The sequence below is a fragment of the Heterodontus francisci genome, chromosome 34 (assembly GCF_036365525.1).
Source record: "Heterodontus francisci isolate sHetFra1 chromosome 34, sHetFra1.hap1, whole genome shotgun sequence".
NCBI lineage: Eukaryota > Metazoa > Chordata > Chondrichthyes > Heterodontiformes > Heterodontidae > Heterodontus > Heterodontus francisci.
This window is the reverse complement of record NC_090404.1, coordinates 27,606,382-27,632,215: the sequence shown is the minus strand read 5'-3', so window position 1 is coordinate 27,632,215 and position 25,834 is coordinate 27,606,382. Positions and strand designations below refer to the sequence as shown.

The 25,834-nt window shown below is 46.0% G+C and overlaps 1 protein-coding gene across 1 annotated transcript in view; it reads left to right on the top strand.

Moving 5' to 3' along the window:
• LOC137348767 (zinc finger protein 850-like) overlaps positions 1-25,834 on the top strand; it is a 546,053-nt gene that overhangs the window by 183,574 nt on the left and 336,645 nt on the right. The window contains exon 3 of the mRNA XM_068014018.1: positions 25,497-25,504. Within this exon, the coding sequence (XP_067870119.1) occupies positions 25,497-25,504 (8 nt within the window). The remainder of the gene's footprint in view (positions 1-25,496; positions 25,505-25,834) is intronic.

The window sequence follows — 25,834 nt, the reverse complement described above, 5'->3', positions numbered from 1 at the left end:
TGTTCAAAATTGTATTATTTAGTTTATATTGCCTCTCCTCATTCTTCCTTCCAAAATGCATTACTTGACACTTTTCTGCATTAAATTTCATCTGCCATGTATCTGCCCATTGCACTAATCTGTCAATATCCTCCAGAGATCTGGTACCTTCCTTCTCACTCTTTACTGCTCCTCTGTCATTTACAGACATTCCCTGACCTGTCCCCCTTTCTCCTCCATTTACAGTAACATCTTCACTCTTCGAGCCTTCAGTGCCTCATCTGTTACTGCGAATTCTGATTATCCTGAAGCCAGTATTAGGTTTTATTTCCTGATGTGCAGTAATGAGAATCCTTTCAATGGCTCAGGGCAGTCAATTTCCCCATGAACATGAGAGTCAATGTTCCAGCATCTTAAAGAAGAGAAAGATGCCTTCACTGTCTCTGATCAGTCGGGCAGTTCACCCTTCATTTTCCTCTGATTCCATTTCCCAAGCAGTTCATAAAAATAACCAAGAAGGAGAATGGGTTTTCTTTTTGGTTCCTTTCGATTTTTCCCCGCTCCCAAGTCACAATATTTTCCAAAACCTACTCGCAGTCCTTCACCTTGCATCATGTCTATAGATGAGGAAATTCAGTTATGTGGAGAGTCTGGACACATGGCGACCAAATACAAAGCAATTGCAAGCAGGAAGGCCATCAGGCAAAGGACTGGAAGTAAAGTAAGTGCTGCAAGCTGTGTGGTAAGGCAGGACACCTGGACAAGACCTACCCAAAACGCAGCCTCAGTTACACACAGGCACAAAGAATCAAGGAGGGACAGGAGGAAGGAACAGCAAACATGGCTGCGCAAAACTCCAAAAAGTGAACCGCATTGACACAGAAAGAACGAACACACAGACATATAGACCGAGAGTAATGGAGGCCTAAAGAGAGAAAGAGAAAGAAAGAGTGCTGCTAATCTGGCTGATTCCTGTTTCCATTATGACGTCTTTTCATTCATTTCATGCGTTGTGGACACCGCTGGCAAGACCAGCATTTGTTGCCCATCCCTAATTGCACTTGGGAAGGTGGTGAGTTGCCTTCTTGAACCGCTGCAGTCCATTTGTTGCAGCTACACACACAGTGCTGTTAGGGAGGGAGTTCCAGGATTTTGATCCAGCGACAGTGAAGGAACGACCACATATGGGCGGCACAGTGGCGCAGTGGTTAGCACCGCAGCCTCACAGCTCCAGCGACCCGGGTTCAATTCTGGGTGCTGCCTGTGTGGAGTTTGCAAGTTCTCCCTGTGTCTGCGTGGGTTTTCTCCGGGTGCTCCGGTTTCCTCCCACAAACAAAAAGACTTGCAGGTTGGTAGGTAAATTGGCCATTATAAATTGCCCCTAGTATAGGTAGGTGGTAGGGAAATATAGGGACATGTGGGGATGTGGTAGGTATATGGGATTAGTGTAGGACTCGTATAAATGGGTGGTTGCTGGTTGGCACAGACTCGGTGGGCCGAAGGGCCTGTTTCAGTGCTGTATCTCAGCTAAACTAAACATAATTCCAAGTCAGGATGGTGTGTGGCTTGGATGGGAACTTGCAGAAGGTGGTGTTCCCCCATGTCTGCTATTGTTGTCCTTCTGAGTGGAAGAGGTCACAGGTTTGGAATGTGCTATTGAAGGAGGCGTGGTGAGTTGCTGCAGTGCATCTTGTATATGGTACACACTACTGCCCCTGTGTGTCGGTGGTGGAGGGAGTGGATGTTTAAGGTGGTGGATGGGTTGCCGATTAAGCCAGCTGTTTTGTCCTGGATGGCACTGAGCTTCCGAAGTGAATGCGGCTCCAAAAACATCCAAGCAAGTGGAGAGTATATTCCATCTCACGTCTGACTTGTGCCTTGTAGATGGTGGACAGGCTTTGCGGGACAGGAGATAGGTTACTCGCCATAGAATTCCCAGCCTCTGACCTGCGCTTATAGCCACAGTATTTATGTGACTTGTCCAGTTCAGTGTTTGGTCAATGGTAACCGCCCCCCCCCTCCCCAGGATGTTGATGGTGGGGAATTCACCAATGGTAATGCCATTGAACATCAAGGGCGATGATTAGATTCTCTCTTCTTAGACATTGTTATTGCCCGGCACTTGTGTGGCGCAAATGTTACTTGTTACTTATCAACCCAAGATTGAATGTTGCCCAGATCTCGCTGCATATGGACACAGACTGCTTCAGTATCTAAGCAGTCGTGAATGGTGCTGTACATCGTACAATCATCAGCGAACATCCCCACTTCTGACCTTATGATGAAGGGAAGGTCATTGATGAACTCCTGCAGCAATGTCGTGGTGCTGAGATGATTGGCCTCCAACAACCACAACGATCTTCCTTTGTGATAGGTATGACTCCAACCAGTGGAGAGTTTCCCCCCGATTCCCCTTGATTTCATTTTTGACAGGGCTCCTTGATGCGACAGTCGGTCAAATGCTGTCTTGATGTCAAAGCAAACACCCACACCTCACTTCTTAATTTCAATCAATAACAATCTATAGCCTCCCTGGTACAAGACAGGGTCAGACATTGAGCATACTGCAGCATACAGGGACATTACAAACTCCCAAAACCATGAGACAACTAAGGATCAGACAGTGAACACACTGCACCCCGCAGGGGCATCACAATCTGCCCCTCATTGGAACAGATCGAGATAAGACAGTGAAGACACTACACCACGCAGGGACATCTCAAACTGTACCACTCCTGGGACAGTTTAGGGTCAGACCCTGAACACACTGCAGTGCACAGGGTCATCACAATCTGTCCTCTTTGTGGGAGAGCTCAGGGTCAGACACTGAACACACTGGACCCCACGGGGGCATCACAAACTGTCCCTTCCCTGGGACAGCTCAGGGTCAGACAGTGAACACACTGCATTCCATAGGGATATCACAAACTGTCCCCTCCCTGCGACTGCTCAGGGTCAGACAGTGAACACACTGCACTCTGCAGGGGCATCACAATCTGTTCCTTCCCCGGGACAGCTCAGGATCAGACACTGAACACACTGCACCCCATAGGGATATCACAAACTGTCCCCTCCCTGCGACTGCTCAGGGTCAGACAGTGAACACACTGCACTCTGCAGGGGCATCACAATCTGTTCCTTCCCCGGGACAGCTCAGGATCAGACACTGAACACACTGCACCCCATAGGGATATCACAAACTGTCCCCACCTTGGGACAGCTCAGGGTCAGATACTGAACACACTGCACCCCACAAGGACGTCACAAAATGCCCCTTCTTGGGACAGCTCAGGGGAATGCCCTTGTACATTCTGTACCCCACAAGGAATTAACAGGTTGCACCCTCCCTGGGACAGGACAGACTGCAACATACAGGGACATTACAACCGCCAACACCTTGAGAGAGCTATGGATCAGATACTGGGCATACTGTACAGCACAGGGAGATTACAGACCGCCCTCTCCCGGGAACAGCTCAGAGTCAGACTCTGAACACACTACACGCACCAGGTTCATCTGAAACTGTCCCCTCCCAGGGACAGCTCAGGGTCAGACTCTGAACACACTGAACCTCACAGGTAGATTACATACTGTCCCCTCCCTGTACATCTCACTTGTGGATGGACTGTAACCAGATCGAAATCTATTCCTCACCTTCTGGTAGAGAATCTTAATGAATAGTTTGCGTCTGTCTTCACAAAAGAGGGAGACGATGCAGCTATTGTAGTTAAGGAGGAGGAGTGTGAAGTATTATTTATTTATTTTTTATTTATTTTTTTATTTAGAGATACAGCACTGAAACAGGCTCTTCGGCCCACCGAGTCTGTGCCGACCAATAACCACCCATTTATACTAACCCTGCAGTAATCCTATATTCCCTATCACCTACCTACACTAGGGGCAATTTACCATGGCCAATTTACCTATCAACCTGCAAGTCTTTGGCTGTGGGAGGAAACCGGAGCACCCGGTGAAAACCCACGCAGTCACAGGGAGAACTTGCAAACTCCGCACAGGCAGTACCCAGAATCGAACCCAGGTCCCTGGAGCTGTGAGGCTGCGGTGCTAACCACTGTGCCGCCCTATTGGATGTGATAAACATAGGGAGAGAGGAAGTGCTAATGTTATTAGTCTCCTTGAAAGTTGATAAATCACTCGGGCCAGATGAAATGTACCGTAGCCTGTTGAAGAATCAAGAGAGCTAATAGCAGAGGATGTGACCATCATTTTTCAGTCCTCACTGGATGCAGGTGTGGTGTCAGAGTATGGGAGAACTGCTAATGTTGTACCTCTGCTTTAAAAGGGAGCGAAGGATAGACTGAATAATTACAGGCCAGTCAGTCTAATCTCATTAGTGGGCAAATTATTGGACTCTATTCTGAGACTCAGGATAAACTGTCACTTAGGCAGGCACAGGTTAATCAAGGATGGTCAGCATGGATTTGTTAAGGGAAGATCTTGTCTGACCAACTTGATCGAATTTTTTGAAGAAGTAGTAAGGAAGGTAGATGTGGGTAGTGCAGTTGATGTGGTCTACATGGATTTTAGCAAAGCTTTTTACAAGGTCCCACATGGCAGACTGGTTAAAAAAAATCAAATCCCATGGGATCCAGGGAAATGCAGCAAGGTGGATACAAAATTGGCTCAGTTGCAGGAAACAAAGGGTAATTGTTGATGGATGTTTTAGTGACTGGAGGGCTGTTTCCAGTGGTGTTCTGCAGGGCTCAGTACTGGGTGCCCTGCTTTTTGTGGTATGTATTAACGATTATGGACGTAATTGTCGGGGGCATGATCAAGAAGTTTGCAGATGACACAAAGATTGGCCGTGTGGTAGATACCGAGGAGGATAGCTGTAGGCTGCAGGAAGATATTGATGGTCTGGTCAGATGGGCAGAAAAGTGGCAAGTGGAAGTCAACTTGGAGAAGTGTGAGGTGATGCATTTGGGGAGGTCAAACAAGGCAAAAGAATACGATTAATGGGAAATTACTGAGAAGTGTAAAGGAAGTGCGGGACCTTTGGAGTAAATGTCCACAGATCCCTGGCAGGTCGATAAGGTGGTTAAAAGAAGGCATATGAAATCCTTTGCTTTATTAGCCAAGGTCTATAATATAAGAACAGGGAGGTTTTGCTGGAACTGTATAACTCATTGGTTAGGCCACAACTTGAGTACTGTGTGCTGTTCTGGTCACCTCATTACAGAAAGGATGTAATTGTACTAGAGAGGGTACGGAGGAGATTTACGAGGATGTTGCCGGGACTGGAAAAATACAGCTATGAGGAAAAATTGGATAGGCTGGGGCCGTTCTCCTTGGAACAGAGAAGGCTGAGGGGAGATCTGATTGAAATGTACAAAATTTTGAGGGGCCTGGATAGAGTGGAGGTGAAGGGTCTATTCAACTTAGCAGAGAGGTCAGTGCCGAGGGGACACGGATTTAAAGTGATTGGTGGAAAAATTAGAGGGGAAATGAGGGAAACCTTTTTCACCCAGATGATGGTGGGGGTCTGGAACTCGCTGCCTGACAGGGCAGTTGAGGCAGAGACCCTCAACTCATTCAAAAGGAGTCTGGACATGCACCTCAAGTGCTATAATCTGCAGGGCTTCGGACCAAATGCTGGAAAGTGGGATTAGAATAGGTGGATCGATTTTCGGCTGGCACAGACATGATGGGCCAAGTGGCGTCTTTCTGTGCCATAAACCTTCTATGATTCTAATCCTCAATCTGATTCATGCCGAGTTCACCCTTATGGGCTGCAGCCTGAAAAGACAGACAGAGCACAGAGCATTCACAGAAACTGCAGACCTCCCGCAGACCCCACATCTTAGACTTACAGACCTGGGACCCTGGATTCTAGGTCTCCCCACGTGTGAAGCATCCCCTCTACGACTAAGGACCCTGCTTGTTGGGCCATAGCCCGAGACATTGGGAAATGGATCTCCCCCAAAGGAGAACCAATTCCTCTTCCACCCAAAGCCCCCAGGGCCATCCCACTATCACTATGAGGTGCTGTAATTTACGGTTTCCTGCAAAAGTTTTCCTCCCTGAAGATGCTGGCTATGGCCAGTGCAGAATTACTTATCAATCAAGTTGGTTTAATAATTTGCAAAAGCACTACAGAGAGTTAATGAAGGTAATAAGTCTGATGTGCAGATGAACATTGCAAAGGCGTATGATGAAGGACAACATCACGGACTTGTCAGCAACGTTGAAGCGTGAATACAAAATTGGGTGAGATCCTTAAGGCTGAGTGTAGTCGGAATGGTTGTTGTTCAGACTGGAGGGAATTATACAGTAGTATTCCCCAGGGGCCTATGTCAGGACCCTACTCGGCTTGATATATATCATTGACCTGGATTTCAATTTGCAGGGCATAATTTTAAAGTTTGTAGATGACAAGAAACTCATAAAAGCAATAAACAGTGAGGAGGAAGTTGTAGATTCCAGGAAGACATGGACATATGGTAAAATGGGCAGATAAGTGGCGGATGAAATTTAACACAGAGTAGCGTGAAATAATACAAATTGGTAGGACCTTACCTGGTCTGGCCTACATGGGACTCCAGAACCAAATCAATGTGGTTGGCTCTGACATGCCCTCTGAAATGGCCTAGCAAGCCACTCAGTTGTATCTAAGTGCTACCAAGTCAATAAAGAATGAAACCGGATGGACCACCCGGCATTGACCCAGGCACCGGAAATGACAATGGCAAGCCAAGCCCTGTTGACTCTGTAAAGTCCTCCTTACTAACATCTGGAGGCTTGTGCCAAGGTTGGGAGAGCTGATCCAGAGACTCGTCATGCAATGCACACAACAGTTTTCTACTTCCATAGTGTTGGTTCTGAGTGATGATATGGGGACTCGGTGTGTGTAGTTGGATTTATTGCAGTTCGCCGATATCAGGTGATGTAAGTGGGCACATAATTTGCGTTATCTTTCTGAAATGTATTTGTTCATTGCTCACAGATGAGTGGAAATTCATGGAGCCATAGAATCAAGAGGGAGGCCTTCCTGCCCATCGAGCCTGTGCTGGCTCTTTCAAAGAGCAATCTAGTTAGTCCCAAACCTCTGCTCTTTCCATACATCCTTGCAATTTCTGACTTCAAGTACTCAAAAATAACAGAAAAAAGACTTTAGAAATTTTATCAATGAAAATTTATATCACTTTATTAAAAAAAAAATAACTGCTATAAAGCTGCACATGAGCACTGTGGGATTTGTTCTTACCAGTGACTTGTTTTCCTTTGTTTGTCATTTGGATTTGCCTTTCAATTTGTGTTGGATCTTGAAGAGAATTTGATTTCAAGATGAGGCTCCAACGCTTCACGTTTAAAACAACCGACTTGTCAAATGGTGGATAATGATTTTTCAGCACCTCTGATACCAAAACGCTCTCAATATCTGTCAACAGGTAGATTGATCAAATAACGTGATAACGGGAGAACAGAAATGTTCCCATGCAATTTAAAGTTATCGACCATATTTCTAAGTAAGCATCGTCTCCACTATGATCAACTGAAAAAGTCTCCTCTGAATTTACCCTATCAATTCCTTTCCTAATCCTAAAAAAACCTGAAACAAATCAACACTTATCTTTCTACATTTCAAGAAATACACATCTACTTTATTTAATTTCGCCCCATAATCCAACCATTAGACTCCTGCAAACATTATGGCTGATCTGCAATGCCTTGTTTCCAAGGCCAGTATGTATCCATTATAAAACTCCGTGCCTAGAACTATACCCATTACTCGAGGACTGGGTAACCCAGGGTTTTTTAAAAATAGTTGTAGCAATCTTCATCTCCTTTATATAACTGACTCTGAAACAGATTTATTAATGAGGATAAGTAAATTGAATATAAAGACTCAGCAATATAAGGACTTGTTTGATCAGAAGAAACTTTTCAAAAACTTTGGTTTGAAAACAATTCCATAAATAAATATTTTAAAAACATTATTCTAATCTATATGAGAATCCCGAGTTCAACTCGGGTGTCAGCGATCAGGGAAACTTTGTCAAGTTCTGCACCTCTGCATCGACACTGCAGAAGCTCCTGCACCTCCTTGAATGTTGTTTTTCCCAAATCAAAAGGGAATTGGATAATTGCTTCAAAGGGAAAAAAATGCAGGGCTATGTGGAGAGAGCAGGGAAGTGGGACTAATTCAGCAGCTCTTTCAACGAGCAGTATAGGCAAGGTGGGAAGAATAGCTTCCTTATGTGCTGTGTCATTCCATGATTCTATTAGTAGATCCATATCTGCCAACTCCTACAGCCTTCCCAAATATAGCACCGACATTCTATTTCTGCAAAACAAGTTCCTGAAATACAGCATGACTGCATGGGTTAATGTTCTGAGTATGTTCAAAGAACAAAGAACAGCACAGGAACAGGCCATTCGGCCCCCCAGGCCTGCGCCGATCTTGATGCTTGCCTAAACTAACACCTTCTGCACTTCCGGGGCCCATATCCCTCTCTTCCCTTCCTATTTCATGTATTTGTCAAGATGTCTCTTAAATGTCGCAATCGTATCTGCTTCCACCATTTCCCCTGGCAGCAAGTTCCAGGCACTCGCCACCCTCTGTGTAAAAAACTTGCCTCGCACATCCCCTCTAAACTTTGCCCCTCGCATCTTAAACCTATGTCCCCTGGTAACTGACTCTTCCACCCTGGGGAAAAGCTTCTGACTATCCACTCTGTCCATGCCGCTCATAACTTTGTAAGCCTCTACCATGTCGCCCCTCCACCTCCGTTTTTCCAGTGAAAACAATCCGAGTTTTTCCAACCTCTCCTCACAGCTAATGCCCTCCAGACCAGGCAACATCCTGGTAAACCTCCTCTGTACCCTCTCCAAAGCCTCCACGTCCTTCTGGTAGTGTGGCGACCAGAATTGCACGCAATATTCTAAGTGTGGCCTAACTAAGGTTCTGTACAGCTGCAACATGACTTGCCAATTTTTATACTCTATGCCCCGACCGATGAAGGCAAGCATGCCGTATGCCTTCTTGACTACCTTATCCACCTGCGTTGCCACTTTCAGTGACCTGTGGACCTGTACGCCCAGATCTCTCTGCCTGTCAATACTCCTAAGGGTTCTGCCATTTACTGTATACTCCCCACCTGCATTAGACCTTCCAAAATGCATTACCTCACATTTGTCCTGATTAAACGCCATCTGCCATTTCTCCGCCCAAGTCTCCAACCGATCTATATCCTGCTGTATCCTCTGATAATCCTCAACACTATCCGCAACTCCACCAACCTTTGTGTCGTCCGCAAACTTACTAATCAGACCAGCTACATTTTCTTCCAAATCATTTATATATACTACAAACAGCAAAGGTCCCAGCACTGATCCCTGCGGAACACCACTAGTCACATCCCTCCATTCAGAAAAACCCATCCACTGTTACCCTCTGTCTTCTATGACCGAGCCAGTTCTGTATCCATCTTGCCAGCTCACCTCTGATCCCGTGTGACTTCACCTTTTGTACCAGTCTGCCATGCGGGACCTTGTCAAAGGCTTTACTAAAGTCCATATAGATAACATCCACTACCCTTCCTTCATCAATCATCTTTGTCACTTCCTCAAAAAACTTAATCAAATTAGTAAGACACGACCTCCCCTTCACAAAACCATGCTGTCTCTCGCTAATAAGTTCGTTTGTTTCCAAATGGGAGTAAATCCTGTCCCGAATGATCCTCTCTAATAGTTTCCCTACCACTGACGTAAGGCTCACTGGCCTAAAATGTCCTGGATTATCTTTGCTACCCTTCTTAAACAAAGGAACAACATTGGCTATTCTCCAGTCCTCTGGGACCTCACCTGTAGCCAATGAGGATGCAAAGATTTCTGTCAAGGCCCCAGCAGTTTCTTCCCTTGCCTCCCTCAGTATTCTGGAGTAGATCCCATCAGGCCCTGGGGACTTATCTACCTTCATGCTTTGTAAGACACCCAACGCCTCCTCCTTTTTGATAATGAGATGACTGAGACTATCTGCACTCCCTTCCCTATGCTCATCATCCCCCAAGTCCTTCTCTTTGGTGAATACTGATGCAAAGTACTCATTTAGTACCTTGCCCATTTCCTCTGGCTCCACACATACATTCCCTTCTCTGTCCTTGAGTGGGCCAACCCTTTCCCTGGTAACCCTCTTGCTCTTTTTTACGTATAAAAAGCCTTGGGATTTTCCTTAATCCTGTTTGCCAATGACTTTTCATGACCCCTTTTAGCCCTCCTGACTCCTTGCTTAAGTTCCTTCCTACTGTCTTTATATTCCTCAAGTGCTTTGTCTGTTCCTAGCCTTCCAGCCCTTACAAATGCTTCCTTTTTCTTTTTGACTAGGCTCACAATAGCCCGCGTTATCCAAGCTTCCCGAAACTTGCCAAACTTGCCTTTCTTCCTCACAGGAACATGCTGGTCCTGGATTCTAATCAGCTGACGTTTTAAAGACTCCCACATGTCAGATGTTGATTTACCCTCAAACAGCCACCCCCAATCTAAATTCTTCAGTTCCTGCCTAATATTGTTATAATTTGCCTTCCCCCAATTTAGCACCTTCACCCGAGGACTACTCTAATCCTTATCCACAAGTACCTTAAAACTTATGGAATTATGGTCACTGCTCCTGAAGTGCTCCCCCACTGAAACTTCGACCACCTGGCCGGGCTTATTCCCCAATACCATGCCCAGAATGGCCCCATTCCTTGTTGGACTCTGTACATACTGTTTCAAGAAGCCCTGCTGGATGCTTCTCACAAATTCTGCCCCATCCAAGCCCCCAGCACTAAGTGAGTCCCAGTCAATATAGGGGAAGTTAAAATCACCCACCACTACAACCCTGTTACCTTTACATCTTTCCAAAATCTGTCTACATATCTGCTCCTCTACCTCCTGCTGGTTGTTGCGAGGCCTGTAGTAAACCCCCAACACCATGACTGCACCCTTCCTATTCCTGAGCTCCACTCATTTTGCCTCACTGCATGACCCTTCTGAGGTGTCCTCCCGCAGTACAGCTGTGATATTCTCCTTAACCAGTAATGCAACTTCCCCCACCCCTTTTACATCCCCCTCTATCCCGCCTGAAGCTTCTGAAGCCTGGAACATTTAGCTGCCAATCCTGCCCTTCCCTCAACCAAGTCTCTGTAATAGCAACAACATCATATTTCCAAGTACTAATCCAAGCTCTAAGTTCATCTGCCTTACCTGTTATACTTCTCGCATTGAAACAAATGCACTTCAGTCCACCAGTGCCGCTGTGCTCAGCAACAACTCCCTGCCTGCTCTTCCTCTTAGTCCTACTGGCCTTATTTACTATGTCCTCCTCATTTATTTCACTAGCTGTCCTACTGCTCTGGTTCCCATCCCCCTGCCACACTAGTTTAAACCTTCCCGAGTGACACTAGCAAACCTTGCAGCCAGGATATTAGTGCCCCTCCGGTTTAGATGCAACCCGTCCTTCTTGTACAGGTCCCATCTGTCCCTGAAGAGAGCCCAATGGTCCAGATATCTGAAACCCTCCCTTCTACACCAGCTGCTCAGCCACGTGTTTAGCTGCACTATCTTCCTATTTCTAGCCTCACTGGCACATGGCACAGGAAGTAATCCCGAGATTACAACCCTAGAGGTCCTGTTTTTTAACTTACTACCTAACTCCCTAAACACCCCCTGCAGGACCTCATCACTCTTCCTGCCTATGTCATTGGTACCAATGTGTACCACGACCTCTGGCTGTTCACCCTCCCCCTTCAGAATGCCCCCTGTCCGTTCAGAGACATCCTTGACCCTGGCACCAGGGAGGCAACATACCAGCCTGGAGTCTCTTTCACGTCCACAGAAGCGCCTATCTGTGCCCCTGACTATAGAGTCCCCTATAACTATTGCTCTTCTGTGCTTTGTCCCTCCCTGCTGAACAACAGCACCAGCCGTGGTGCCACTGCTCTGGCTGCTGCTGTTTTCCCCTGATAGGCCATCCCCCGCAACAGTATCCAAAACGGTATACTTGTTCGAGAGGGTTCGAGCCACAGGGGATTCCTGCACTGGCTGCCTGCCCCTTCTAGCGGTCACCCATCTACCTACCTGCACCTTGGGTATAACCACTTCTCTAAAACTCCTGTCTATGACGCTTTCTGCCACCTGCATGCTCCTAAGTGCATCCAGTTGCCGCTCCAACCGATCCATGCGATCTGTGAGGAACTGCAACTGGATACACTTCCTGCAGATGAACATCCAGAACGCTGGAAGCGTCACGGACCTCCCACATCTCACAGGCGAAGCACTTCACCCCTCTAACTGTCATTTCTCGCACTAATTAATTAATTCATTTAAAATAAATAAATGCTTATTGAATCCTTACTAAATTATAATACACTTAACTATGTGATCCCTAGTGCTAGATTTCTACAATAAATACTAAGTGCTATCTAAATACAGTAATCTCCTCCCTCTTGTTTAGTTACTCTACTTATTAATTAGTGTTTTAATCAATTTTTATCAATGTTTTATTTTCAAATTCAGTACAAATTCCCTACCAGTCAATCAGGTCACAGCTTTCCTGTGACGTCACTTTTTCAGCTTTTTTTCCTCACCCGAGGTAACTTCCCGCTCCGGAACTCTGCCCTCCGAGTCTGCTCCGAGAATCCCCGAGGTTAACTGCGCCCTCCGAGTCTGCTCCGTGAATCCCCGAGGTCAGTTTTTTATCCCACTGCTCTGGAACTCCGCCCTCCGAGTCCCTAAGGTTTCATCCAGCCGCAGCATGTCCATGTTCACTTGACACGCAAAAGAGGCCTGCTTTAAAACCTGGTGGAAACATTTTCAAAATTTGTTCAAATAAATACGAGGAAATATGAAACAATCACATTTGTTGTTTGTTAGCAATACAATAAATGACGTAGAACACTGGTCGATGCGCTGATTTGGCCAACTTGAACAGCCAACAGTCAAGGCGTTCCCTAGAATATTCCTCAGCGAGATTGGCGGCATTGAAAACTGCATTCGGTTTGCTGTTGCTTGGATGTACACTGTAAATATCGTTATTTATTTATCGTTACTCAATAATAAGTATACAGTTTTGGATACGGTTGGGGGGGAACGACCTACCAGGGGAAAGCCACAGCGGCCAGGTCTCTGGCACTGAGCCTGGCTCAGTGGCTCAGAAGGGAAGGGGGGAGAATAGGAGAGCGATAGTGATAGGAGATTCAATGGTTAGAGGAACAGACAGGAGATTCTGTGGTCGCGAACGAGACTCCCGGATGGTATGTTGGCTCCTGGGTGCCAGGGTCAGGAATGTCTCGGATCGAGTCTACAGGATTCTTAAGGGGGAGGGGGAGCAGCCAGAGGTCGTGGTACATATCGGTACCAATGACATAGCTAGCAAAAGGGATGTGGACCTGAAAAGCGAATATAGGGAGTTAGGTTGGAAGCTAAAAGGCAGGACGAGCAGGATAGTAATCTCAGGATTGATACCGGTGCCACGTGCTAGTGAGGCTAGAAACAGGGAGCGAGTGCAGCTGATCACATGGCTACAGAGCTGGTGTAGGAGGGAGGGCTTCAGATATGTGGATCATTGGGATACTTTTTGGGGAAGGTGGGACCTGTACAAGAGGGACGGGTTGCATCTGAACTGGAGGGGCACCAATATCCTGGGCGCGAGGTTTGCTAGAGCTCTTCGGGAGGGTTTAAACTAGTTTGGCAGGGGGATGGGAACCGGAGCTACGGATCAGTGGATGGGGTAGCTGTTGAACAGGCAGATACAGAGTGCAGAGAGTCTGTGAGGAAGGTTAGACAATTGACACGACAAAGTTGCAGCCAGTATGATGGGTTGAAGTGTGTCTATTTTAACGCAAGAAGTGTCAGGAATAAGGGTGATGAACTTAGAGCATGGATCAGTGCTTGGAGCTACGATGTTGTGGCCATTACGGAGACGTGGATATCAAAAGGGCAGGAATGGATGTTGGATGTTCCAGTGTTTAGATGTTTCAAAAGGAATAGGGAGGGAGGTAAAAGAGGTGGGGGAGTGGCATTGCTAATCAGGGATAGTATCACAGCTGCAGAAAGGGAGGTCGTCGAGGAGGGTTTGTCTACTGAGTCAATATGGGTGGAAGTCAGAAACAGGAAAGGAGCAGTCACTTTGTTGGGAGTTTTCTGTAGACCCCCAAATAGCAACAGAGACACGGAGGAACAGATTGGGAGGCAGATTTTGGAAAGGTGCAGAAGTAACAGGGTTGTTGTCATGGGTGACTTCAACTTCCCTAATATTGATTGGAACCTCCTTAGTGCAAATAGTTTGGATGGAGCAGTTTTTGTCAGGTGTGTCCAGGAAGGTTTCCTGACTCAATATGTAGATAGGCCGACTAGAGGGGAGACTATGTTGGACTTGGTGCTTGGCAACGAACCAGGCCAGGTGGCAGATCTCTCGGTGGGAGAGCATTTCGGTGATAGCGATCACAACTCCCTGACCTTTACTATATGGAGAGGGACAGGAGCAGACGGGATGGGAAAATATTTAATTGGGGGAGGGGGAATTACAATGCTATTAGGCAGGAACTGGGGAGCATTAATTGGGAACAGATGTTCTCAGGGAAATGCACGACAGAAATGTGGAGGTTGTTTAGGAAGCACTTGCTGCGACTGCTTGATAGGTTTGTCCCGATGAGGCAAGGAAGGGATGAAAGAGTGAAGGAACCTTGGATGACAAGAGATGTGGAACAGCTAGTCAAGAGGAAGAAGAAAGCTTACATAAGGTTGAGGAAGCAAGGATCAGACAGGGCTCTAGAGGGTTACAGGGTAGCCAGGAAGGAAATGAAGAATGGACTTAGGAGAGCTAGAAGGGGACATGAAAAAGTCTTGGCGGGTAGGATTAAGGAAAATCCCAAGGCGTTCTACACTTATGTGAGGAACAAGAGGATGGCCAGAGTGAGGGTAGGGCCGATCAGGGATAGTGGAGGGAACTTGTGTCTGTAGCCGGAGGAGGTAGGGGTGGTCCTACATGAATACTTTGCTTCAGTATTCACTAGTGAGAGGGACCTGGTCGTTTGTGAGGACAGCGTGAAACAGGCTGATATGCTCGAACAGGTTGAGGTTCTGAGGGAGGATGTGCTGGAAATTTTGAATGATATGAGGACAGATAGGTCCCCGGGGCCAGACAGGATATACCCAAGGATATTACGGGAAGCGAGGGAAGAGATTGCCAAGCCTTTGGCGATGATCTTTGCGTCCTCACTGTCCACTGGAGTAGTACCGGATGATTGGAGGGTGGCAAATGTTATTCCCTTGTTCAAGAAAGGGAATAGGGAAAGCCCTGGGAATTATAGACCAGTCAGTCTTACGTCGGTAGTGGGCAAATTATTGGAGAGGATTCTGAGAGACAGGATTTATGATTATTTGGAAAAGCATGGTTTGAATGGAGACAGTCAGCATGGCTTTGTGAGGGACAGGTCATGCCTCACAAGCCTTATTGAATTCTTTGAAGATGTGACAAAACACATTGATGAAGGAAGAGCAGTGGATGTGGTGTATATGGATTTTAACAAGGCGTTTGATAAGGTTCCCCATGGTAGGCTCATTCATAAAGTAAGGAGGCATGGGATACAGGGAAAGTTGGCTGTCTGGATACAGAATTGGCTGGCCCATAGAAGACAGACATTGCTTCTTACTCTCAAATTCACTGTTGCTAACAGATCCATAACTGCATTTTGTAAATCTCGTACAAGTATCAGAAATTCCTGTCGTTGCTGCCAATCCATGCCAGTCTTTCATAAGCTCGGATATTCTCGCGACCAAGAGCATATCCACGCTCTAGATACATTTACTGTGGGCTGCCTTCCCCATTACTTTTCTACATTTCAACTTACAAGGCTCCAAACGTTCTGCTTACAACTGACTTCAAACTTTCCATAAGCCCTGTCACAGGGACAAGATTACAAGCTAATGAATACATCTAATTCTCCATTCCAGTCCTGCGCGTTCTCCAATATTTGCTTGGTTGAACTGTAATATTCATCTGTAATAAGTGCTTGTTGGACTGTTGCAGACTTCCTCTGTTTGGATTTGAAGAACTATAACGATATTTGTAGTGGATTTGCCGTTGTTGATGCTCGGATTAATTTGCTTGGCGAATTTAGACAGAAAAATGGATTCGTACTATTATGGTCTGGAACCTCAGGTTCCACATTATGGAGCAGTCACTTTAATGTGTGTGTCAGCATCCAGCACATTCAGAGCGTGCAGTCAATGGGCTAACTGCAGGGTGATGGTATTTACTGTTCGCAGCCTCACTGAGTTTCTAACTGGTATGACATCCCCACTGAGGAACGAATTTATCATCGTGTGGGAAATTAACCCTTCAAATCCGGGTAATCCTAAATTTGTGTTGAATTCATTTCCTCCAGTGGAAGGGGCAGTAAGCGCGCTGCATTTAGTGTCGGTGCTCCTGGGTTAGGAAGGGTGAAAATTGACCAGGGTTTCAATGACTAACCAGCGCTGGTAGGGATCACGTGTACATCTCAGTGACAGCTTCGATTCGTGCAGCACAAAGAACTGGTCAGTGCTTCCCTCTGAATCTGGCAGCCCCTTATCATAAAACAGAATGTGTTTATAAAGCAGCGCTGTTATCACGTCGAGTTATTAGTTGATATGATTTGTTTTGTGATGAAGCAAAATATTGATATTAGAAATATTAATCCGATTATCCAAAACCTACCAGGAATGTATGGACCCATTTTAATAAAATGTAACGCAGTTTGCAGCTTCCAACCCTCTTGTATCCAGATCCTCATATCAGACCTGGAATAGCTGTTCCATGAGCCCAGAAGTCTGATGCCGGCCAATTAATTCATGAATCACGGTGATTGACTCCAACAGCTGCCAGTTCACGTTTAAAAATCTCTCTCTGTTAGAGAGATGGTGGGTGGAGGATTGTACCCTAGTCCATCTACAGGAATTAGGGCAGGGAGCGTTTTCATACTCGGAAAAGGGTTTTAAATACAGAACTATCAGTAGAATTGATAACAAGGAAACTGTAAAACACCTGTGAATAAACAATCGTGAAGATAATCATGCAGTGAGGTATACACCCAACTCAAGGTTGACATTTGGAATTGTCTGCACTTGAAAGGGGGAAATAACAATTTACTGGGACCCATGCAAGTGTTGTTGTAGCTGATCTTACAGCCACCGAGGATATACTACTGGCCTTAAATTAATTAAGTGATTCAGACGTTATGAAGGAAGAAATACAATACAAACTACAATACAACTCCATCAAGCATGCTTAAACTGAAAATAGCCACACCAGATGTTCAAATCACGGCATGTGAAGGAGATAAAGGGCAAGAAGTTAATCTTAGGTGGTGGTGCAAAACATTTGTAAAAGGTTTTAAGCATGTAAAGCGGGGATGGGGCAAGAGATAACAAAACAGAAGGTATTGATATGACAAGGTCACAGGGAATAACTGGCCAGAAGGTCATGGAGCAAAGACAAACGGTATGGTAATGGTGTGATGAAAGACAAAGCATTAGTACAGAGAGGGTGTAAATGGACAGAAAACTAAGCAGCCTGGCCCCAAGCGCAAACATAAAAAAAATAGTGGTAAGCACAGTAGAAACAAACTAAAACAAAATAAACACATAAAAAAAAATAACTAAAAATAAAAAGGGGGCCCGTCATGCTCTGAAATTATTGAACTCAATGTTCAGTCCAGCAGGCTGTAGTGTGCCTAATTGGTAAATGAGATGCTGTTCCTCGAGTTTGCATTGATGTTCACTGGAACACTGCAGCAATCCCAGGACAGAGATGTGAGCATGAGAACAGGGGGTAGTGTTGAAATGGCCAGCAACAGGAACCTTGGGGTCATGCTTTCAGACTGTGTGGAGGTGTTCTACAAAGCAGTCACCCAATCTGAGTTTGGTCTCCCCAGTATAGAGGAAACCACATTGTGAGCAGCGAATACGGTATACAACATTGAAAGAAGTACAAGTAAATCGCTGCTTCACCTGAAAGGAATGTTTGGGGCCTTGGATAGTGAGGAGAGAGGAGGTAAATGGGCGGGTATTACACCTCCTGTGATGGCAGGGGAAGGTGGCGAGGTGGTTGGGGTAATGGAGGAGTGGACCAGGGTCTCGTGGAGGGAATGATCCCTTCGGAATGCTGACAGGGGAAGGGAGGGGAAGATGTGTTTGGTAGTGGCATCACACTGGAGGTGGCAGAAATGTTGGAGGATGATCCGTTGGATGTGGAGGCTGGTGGGGTGGAAAGTGAGTACAAAGGGAACTCTGTCGCAGTTCTGAGAGGGAGGGGAAGGGGTTGAGGGTAGAGGTGCGGGAAATGGGCCGGACATGTTGAGGGTGCTGTCAACCACAGTGTGTGGGGGTGGGGGGGGGGGTGGTGGGGGAGCGGAATCCTCAGTTGAGGGAAAAGGAAGATATATCAGAACTGCTGTCATGGAAGGTAGCATCATCAGAGCAGATGCGTCAGAGACGGAGTAACTGGGAGAATGGAATGGAGTCCTTACAGGAGGCAGGGTGTGAAGAAGTGTAGTCGATGTAGCTGTGGGAGTCGGTGGGCATATAATGAATATTAGTAGACAGCCTATCCCAAGAGATGGAGACAGAAAAGTCGAGGAAGGGAAGGGAAGTGCCGGAGATGGACCATGGTTCTTTCAGCTTGTTTGGATGAGAGTGGGGACTGCAGGGTGGATGAGGAACCTGACCATGGCACCATGGTACAGGAAGCCATTCAAATGGCGGGAGAACAAAGGAATGTCGTGGTAATAGGAGACAGTACAGAGAGGGGGATTGACACTGTTCTCTGCAGCTAAGAGCGAGAGTCCAGACGGCTGTGTTGCCTGCCCGGTGCCAGGGTTTGGGGCATCTGCTCAGGGCTGGAGAGAAACCTACAGTGGGAGGGGGAGGATCGAGTCCTCGTCGTCCATGTAGGTATCAACGACATAGGCAGGACAAGGAAAGAGGTTCTGCATAGTCAGTATGAGGAACAAGGCACAAATTAAGAAGCAGAACCTCAAAGGTAATAACCTCTGGATTATTACCTGAACCACGTGCAAATTGGCATAGGGCAAAGAAGATTATAGAAATGAATGTGTTGCTCAAAGACTGGTGTGGTAGAAGTGGGTTCTGGTTCATGGGGCTCTGGCACCAGTACTGGGGAAAGTGGTGGCTGTACTGTTGGGACGGTCTACACCTGAAACGTGCTGGGGCCAGTGTTCTAGCGAGCCACTTAACTAGGGAAGCAGAGAGGATTTTAAACTGAATAGTGGGGGCAAGGGATCAGATTTAGGAATATATGGTAAATCAAGGAGTAGAGGCAAGGCAAGAGAGAAAGGTATTAATATGAGAAATGATAAACAGACTGTGACAAGAAGGGACAGAGCGTACAAACCTAAGAGTAAATCAACAGATATGGCTAGAGGTGACAAAGATAATAAAAGGACACAACTAAAGGCACTGTATTGGAATGCACGTAGCATTCAAAATGAAACAGATGAATTGAGAGCCCAAATAGAAATAAGTAAGTACGATCTGATAGCCATTACAGAGGCATGGCTGCAGGACGACATAGATTGTGATCTGAATATTGAAGGGTACATGACATTTAGGAAGGACAGGAAGCTAGGAAAAGGTGGCGGTGTAGCTCTGTTAATTAATGATGGTATTAGCACAATAGAGAGGGATGACCTAAGTTCAGGAGACCCGGATGCAGAAGCAGTTTCGGTAGAGATGAGAAATCATAAAGGCAAGAAGTCACTTGTGGGAGTGGTGTGCAGGCCACCTAACATTAAGAACCACGGTGGGACAGGGTATAAAGGAAGAAATAATGGCATCTTATCAGAAAGGTACAGCAATAATTATGGGGGATTTTTAAAATTTACATATGATCTGGAGAAATCAGATGGGCAGAGATAGCCTAAATGAGGAGTACCTAGAATGTTTTCTGAATAATTTCTTGGAACAATACGTTCCAGAGCTAACCAGGGAGCAGGTTCTACTAGACCTAGTATTGTGAAATGAGATTGGATTAATTAATGACCTCATAGTTAAGGTACCCCTAGGTAGCAGCGATCATAATATGATTGAATTTTACATTCAGTTTGAGGCAGAGAAGAGTGGTTCCAAGACTAGTATTTTAAACTTAAATAAGGGCAATTATGAGGGCATGAAAGTGAACTGGCAAATCAGGTTAAGGGATAGGTGAATAGAGAGGCAGTGGCAAACATTTAAGGGGATATTTCAGAATACACAGAATACATTTCAACGAGAAAGACCCGTCATCCTGTGGTTAAGTAAAACAGTTAAAGATAGTACCAATCTTCAAGAAAAAATCTAGAATTGCGCAAAGATGGGAGGCTGGTCAGAAGATTGGACAGAGTATATATAAAAAAACAAAGAATGACTAAAAGATTGATAAGGAAGGTGACATTAGAGTACGAGAGAAAGCTAGCTAGAAATATAAAGAAAGATAGTCAGAGTTTCTATAGATATTTTAAAAAGAAAAGAGGTAACAAAGTGAGCGTTGGTGCTATAAAAAGTGAGTCTGGGGAATTAATAATGGATAATAAGGAGATGGCAGATGAATTGAACAGATATTTTGCATCGGTGTTCACTACTGAGGATACAAGTAATATCCCAGTATTAGCTGTAAGTCAAGAAATGGAAGGGAGGGAGGAACTCAAGAAAATTACAATCACCCAGGGAAGTGGTACTGAACAAATTGTTGGAGCAGCCGGCTGACAACTCCCCGGGTCCTGATGGACTTCATCCTAGGGTGTTATAAGAAGAGGCTAGTAGGATATTTTACGCTTTCAATGTAGTATACTGTATTCGCTGCTCACAGTGTGGTCTCCTCTACATTGGGGAGACCAAGCGCAGACTGGGTGACCGCTTTGCAGAACATCTCCGCTCAGTCCGCAAGCAGGACCCTGAGCTTCCGGTTGCTTGCCATTTCAACGCTCTCCCCTGCTCTCATGCTCACATCTCTGTCCTGGGATTGCTGCAGTGTTCCAGTGAACATCAACGCAAGCTCGAGGAACAGCATCTCATCGACCGATTAGGCACACTTCAGCCTGCTGGACTGAACATTGAGTTCAATAATTTCAGAGCATGACAGCCCCCCATTTTACTTTCATTTTTAGTTATTTTTTCTTCCTTTTCTTTACATTCTTTTTTTACATTTTTTACAATCTTTTTTTTTGCATTTATTTCATTTCATCTTAGCTTGTTCAGTTTGCTTACCCACTGTTTTTTTCAGTTTTTTTTCCAGGTTTGCACTTGCTGCTGTTCAATATTCAGTATATTCACACCTAATCTGTACTAATGCTTTGTCTTTCAACACACCATTAACATATTGTTTGCCTTTGCTCCGTGACCTTTTGGTCAGCTATGTGGCCTGGTCCAATCTGCACCTTCTCCTTTGTTATCTCTTGCCCCACCCCCACTTCACTTGCTTCTCATCTGTGACTTTTCTAATATTTGTCAGTTCTGAAGAAGTGTCACTGACCCGAAACGTTAACTCTGCTTCTCTTTCCACAGATGCTGCCAGACCTGCTGAGTGATTCCAGCATTTCTTGTTTTTGTTTCCGATTTCCAGCATCCGCAGTATTTTGCTTTTATTTTAGTGTTTAATTCACTGCCAGATCCTCCACTACCTTGAAGAAGTTCTGCTCTTCTCTCCGACGGGATTTTCGTTTGTCTCTTTTACCTTGTTCACCTTCATTGCTTTCTATTTCCCTCCTGGTGTTTGATAAGGTATCTACCAAAACTCGTTTTCACAGCCACATCTCCTTCCTCAGTGACTGTCTCCGGCTCTGACTTATTCCACGTGGATTCCAACTGCAGTTTCACCCATCATGCTTTGAAACCACCCAGGATCACAGGTATCTCCGAGAAATACAACGTTCCTCGGACTGCTACTCTCGCCGCATCCTGAGATCCACACTCAGCGCTATGAGCCGCCACATGCACACACTGGACCTCTCTCTCCAGCAGCACCGTCTCACCTTATCTCAAAGCTGTTCTACTCCGCAGTTTCATCTCATCTTACGTCTCATCCGACGCATTAACAAAAAACTTTTTTTCTTCCTTTCAGGTGTTAAGGAATGCAAGCTCCAGCAGCTGATGGGGACTAATGCCCCTCCAGATCCTCCTTCCGCTTCACTTCCCTCTGACCCCACCCCTTCTAATCTGACCCCTTGCCGTGTATTCACTATACCCTCTGACCTCCCCCTCTCTGATGCTGAGCGTTCTGTACTCAGCAAAGGTCTCAGTTTTATCCCCTTACGCCCCCACCTCAATGAATTTCGTGCTCGGCATGATGTTGAGCTCTTCTTCCGTCGCCTCCACCTCCGGGCTCACTTCTTCGACCATGAGTCCTCCCCCCGACCAGCAGACCCATTCACCCGCCTCCAGCATTCTCCCTCTACCTGGACCCCTCCCCCTGGCCACTTACCCGCTCTTGATCTCTTCATTGAAAACTGTCGGCGAGACATTGGTCATCTCAATTTCTCTGCCCCCCTCACTCACTCTAACCTATCCCCCTCTGAACTTGAGGCACTCCGTTCTCTCAGGTCTAACCCCGACATGGTCATCAAACCTGCAGACAAGAGTGGTGCTGTTGTTGTATGGCGTACCGACCTCTACCTTGCAGAAGCTCAACGCCAACTCACAGACACCTCTTCCTACCTCCCTCTGGACCATGACCCCACCACCGAACATCAAGCCACCATCCAAAGGACTGTCACTGACCTCATCTCCTCTGGAGATCTTCCCTCTACGGCTTCCAACCTCATAGTCCCACAACCCCGGACAGCCCGCTTCTACCTCCTTCCCAAAATCCACAAACGGGACTGTCCCGGCAGACCCATTGTGTCAGCCTGCTCCTGCCCCACTGAACTTATTTCTTCCTATCGAGACTCTATCTTTTCTCCGCTGGTCCAGTCTCTTCCCACCTACATCCGTGACTCTTCTGACGCCCTACGTCATTTTGACAATTTCCAGTTTCCTGGTCCCAACCGCCTCCTCTTCACTATGGACGTCCAATCGCTCTACACCTCCATCCCCCACCAGGATGGTCTGAGGGCTCTCCGCTTCTTCCTGGAACAGAGGCCCAACCAGTCCCCATCCACCACCACCCTCCTCCGCCTGGTTGAACTTGTTCTCACATTGAACAACTTCTCCTTCAACTCCACGCTCTTCCTTCAAGTAAAAGGTGTCGCTATGTGTACCCGCATGGGTCCTAGTTATGCCTGTCTTTTTGTGGGATATGTCGAGCATTCTTTGTTCCCGTCCTACTCAGGCCCCCTCCCCCAACTCTTTTTCCCGTACATTGATGACTGTATCAGTGCCGTTTCCTGCTCCCGCCCCGAACGAGAAAACTTTATCAACTTTGCTTCCAACTTCCACCCTTCTCTCACCTTTACATGGTCCATCTCTGACACTTCCCTTCCTCGACTTCTCTGTCTCCATCTCTGGGGATAGGTTGTCTACCAATATCCATTATAAGCCCACCGACTCCCACAGCTACCTCGACTACACTTCTTCACACCCTACCTCCTGTAAGGACTCCATTCCATTCTCCCAGTTTCTCCATCTCCGACGCATCTGCTCTGATGATGCTACCTTCCATGACGGTGCTTCTGATATGACCTCCTTTGTCCTCAACCGAGGATTTCCCCCCACTGTGGTTGACAGGGCCCTCAACCGTGTCCGACCCATTCCCCGCACCTCTACCCTCACCGCTTCCCCTCCCTCCCAGAACCGTGACAGGGTTCCCCTTGTCCTCACTTTTCATCCCACCAGCCTCCATATCCAAAGGATCATCCTCCGCCATTTTCACCACCTCCAGCGCGATGCCACTACCAGTCACATCTTCCCCTCCCTTCCCCTGTCAGCATTCCAAAGGGATCATTCCCTCCGCGACACCCTGGTCCACTCCTCCATTACCCCCACCACCTCGTCCCCTTCCCAGGGCACCTTCCCCTGCAATCGCAGGAGGTGTAATACCTGCCCATTTACCTCCTCTCTCCTCACTATCCCAGGCCCCAAACACTCCTTTCAGGTGATGCAGCGATTTACTTGTACTTCTTTCAATGTAGTATACTGTATTCGCTGCTCACAGTGTGGTCTCCTCTACATTGGGGAGACCAAGCGCAGACTGGGTGACCGCTTTGCGGAACATCTCCGCTCAGTCCGCAAGCAGGGCCCTGAGCTTCTGGTTGCTTGCCATTTCAACACTCCCCCCTGCTCTCATGCTCACATCTCTGTCCTGGGATTGCTGCAGTGTTCCAGTGAACATCAACGCAAGCTCGAGGAACAGCATCTCATCTACCGATTAGGCACACTTCAGCCTGCCGGACTGAACATTGAGTTCAATAATTTCAGAGCATGACAGCCCCCCATTTTACTTTCATTTTTAGTTATTTTTTCTTCCTTTTCTTTACATTCTTTTTTACATTTTTTACAATTTTTTTTTGCATTTATTTCATTTCATCTTAGCTTGTTCAGTTTGATTACCCACTGTTTTTTTCAGTTTTTTTTCAGGTTTGCACTTGCTGCTGTTCAATATTCAGTGTATTTGCACCTAATCTGTACTAATGCTTTGTCTTTCAACACACCATTAACATATTGTTTGCCTTTGCTCCGTGACCTTTTGGTCAGCTATGTGGCCTGGTCCAATCTGCACCTTCTCCTTTGTTATCTCTTGCCCCACCCCCACCTCACTTGCTTATAATCTGTGACTTTTCTAATATTTGTCAGTTCTGAAGAAGTGTCACTGACCCGAAACGTTAACTCTGCTTCTCTTTCCACAGATGCTGCCAGACCTGCTGAGTGATTCCAGCATTTCTTGTTTTTGTTTCCGATTTCCAGCATCCACAGTATTTTGCTTTTATATTAGGATATTTTACGCGTTAGTTTTAATTTTCCAAAATTCCCTAAATTTGGGGAAGATTCCTTTAGATTGGAAAATAACGAATGTAATTCCTTTGTTCAAAAAGGGAGGGAGACGGAAAGCAGGAAACTACAGGCCAGTTAGCTTAACATCTGTCTTCGAGAAAATGTTAGAAGCTTTCTTAAAGATGTTATAGCACAGCATTTAGAAAAGTTCAAGCTAATCCAACAGAGTCAACATGGTTTTGTGAAAGGGAAATCATGTTGAACGAATTTATTGGAGTTCTTTGAGGGAGTTACATGTGCTGTGGATAAAGGGGAACCGGTGGACGTATTGTACTTAGATTTCCAGAAGGCATTTGATAAGTTGCCACATCAAAGGTTATTGCAGAAACTAAAAGCTCATGGTGTAGGAAGTAACATATTGATGCGGATAGCAGATTGGTTAGCTAACAGGAAACAGAGAGTAGGCATAAATGGGTAATTTCCTGGTTGGCAAGATGCAACGAGCGGTGTGCCAGAGGGATCTATGTTGGGGCCTCAACTTTTTACAATTTATGTAAATGACTTAGAAGAAGGGACCAAAGGTATGGTTGCTAACTTTGCTGATGACACAAAGATAGGTAGGAAAGTAACTTGTGAAGAGGATATAAGGAGGCTACAAAGGGATACATATATAGGTTAAGTGAATGGGCAAAGACCTGACAAATGGAGTATAATGTGGGAAAGAGTCACATCGTCCAATTTGGCAGGAAGAATTAAAAAAAGCATATTATCTAAATGGTGAAAGGTTGCAGAACTCTGAGATGCAGAGGGATCTGGGTGTCCTAGTGCATGAATCACAAAAGGTTAGAATGCAGGTACAGCACATAATTAGGAAAGCTAATAGAACGTTATCGTTTATTGCGAGGGGAATTGAATACAAAAGTAGGGAAGTTATGCTTCAGCATTGGTGAGACCA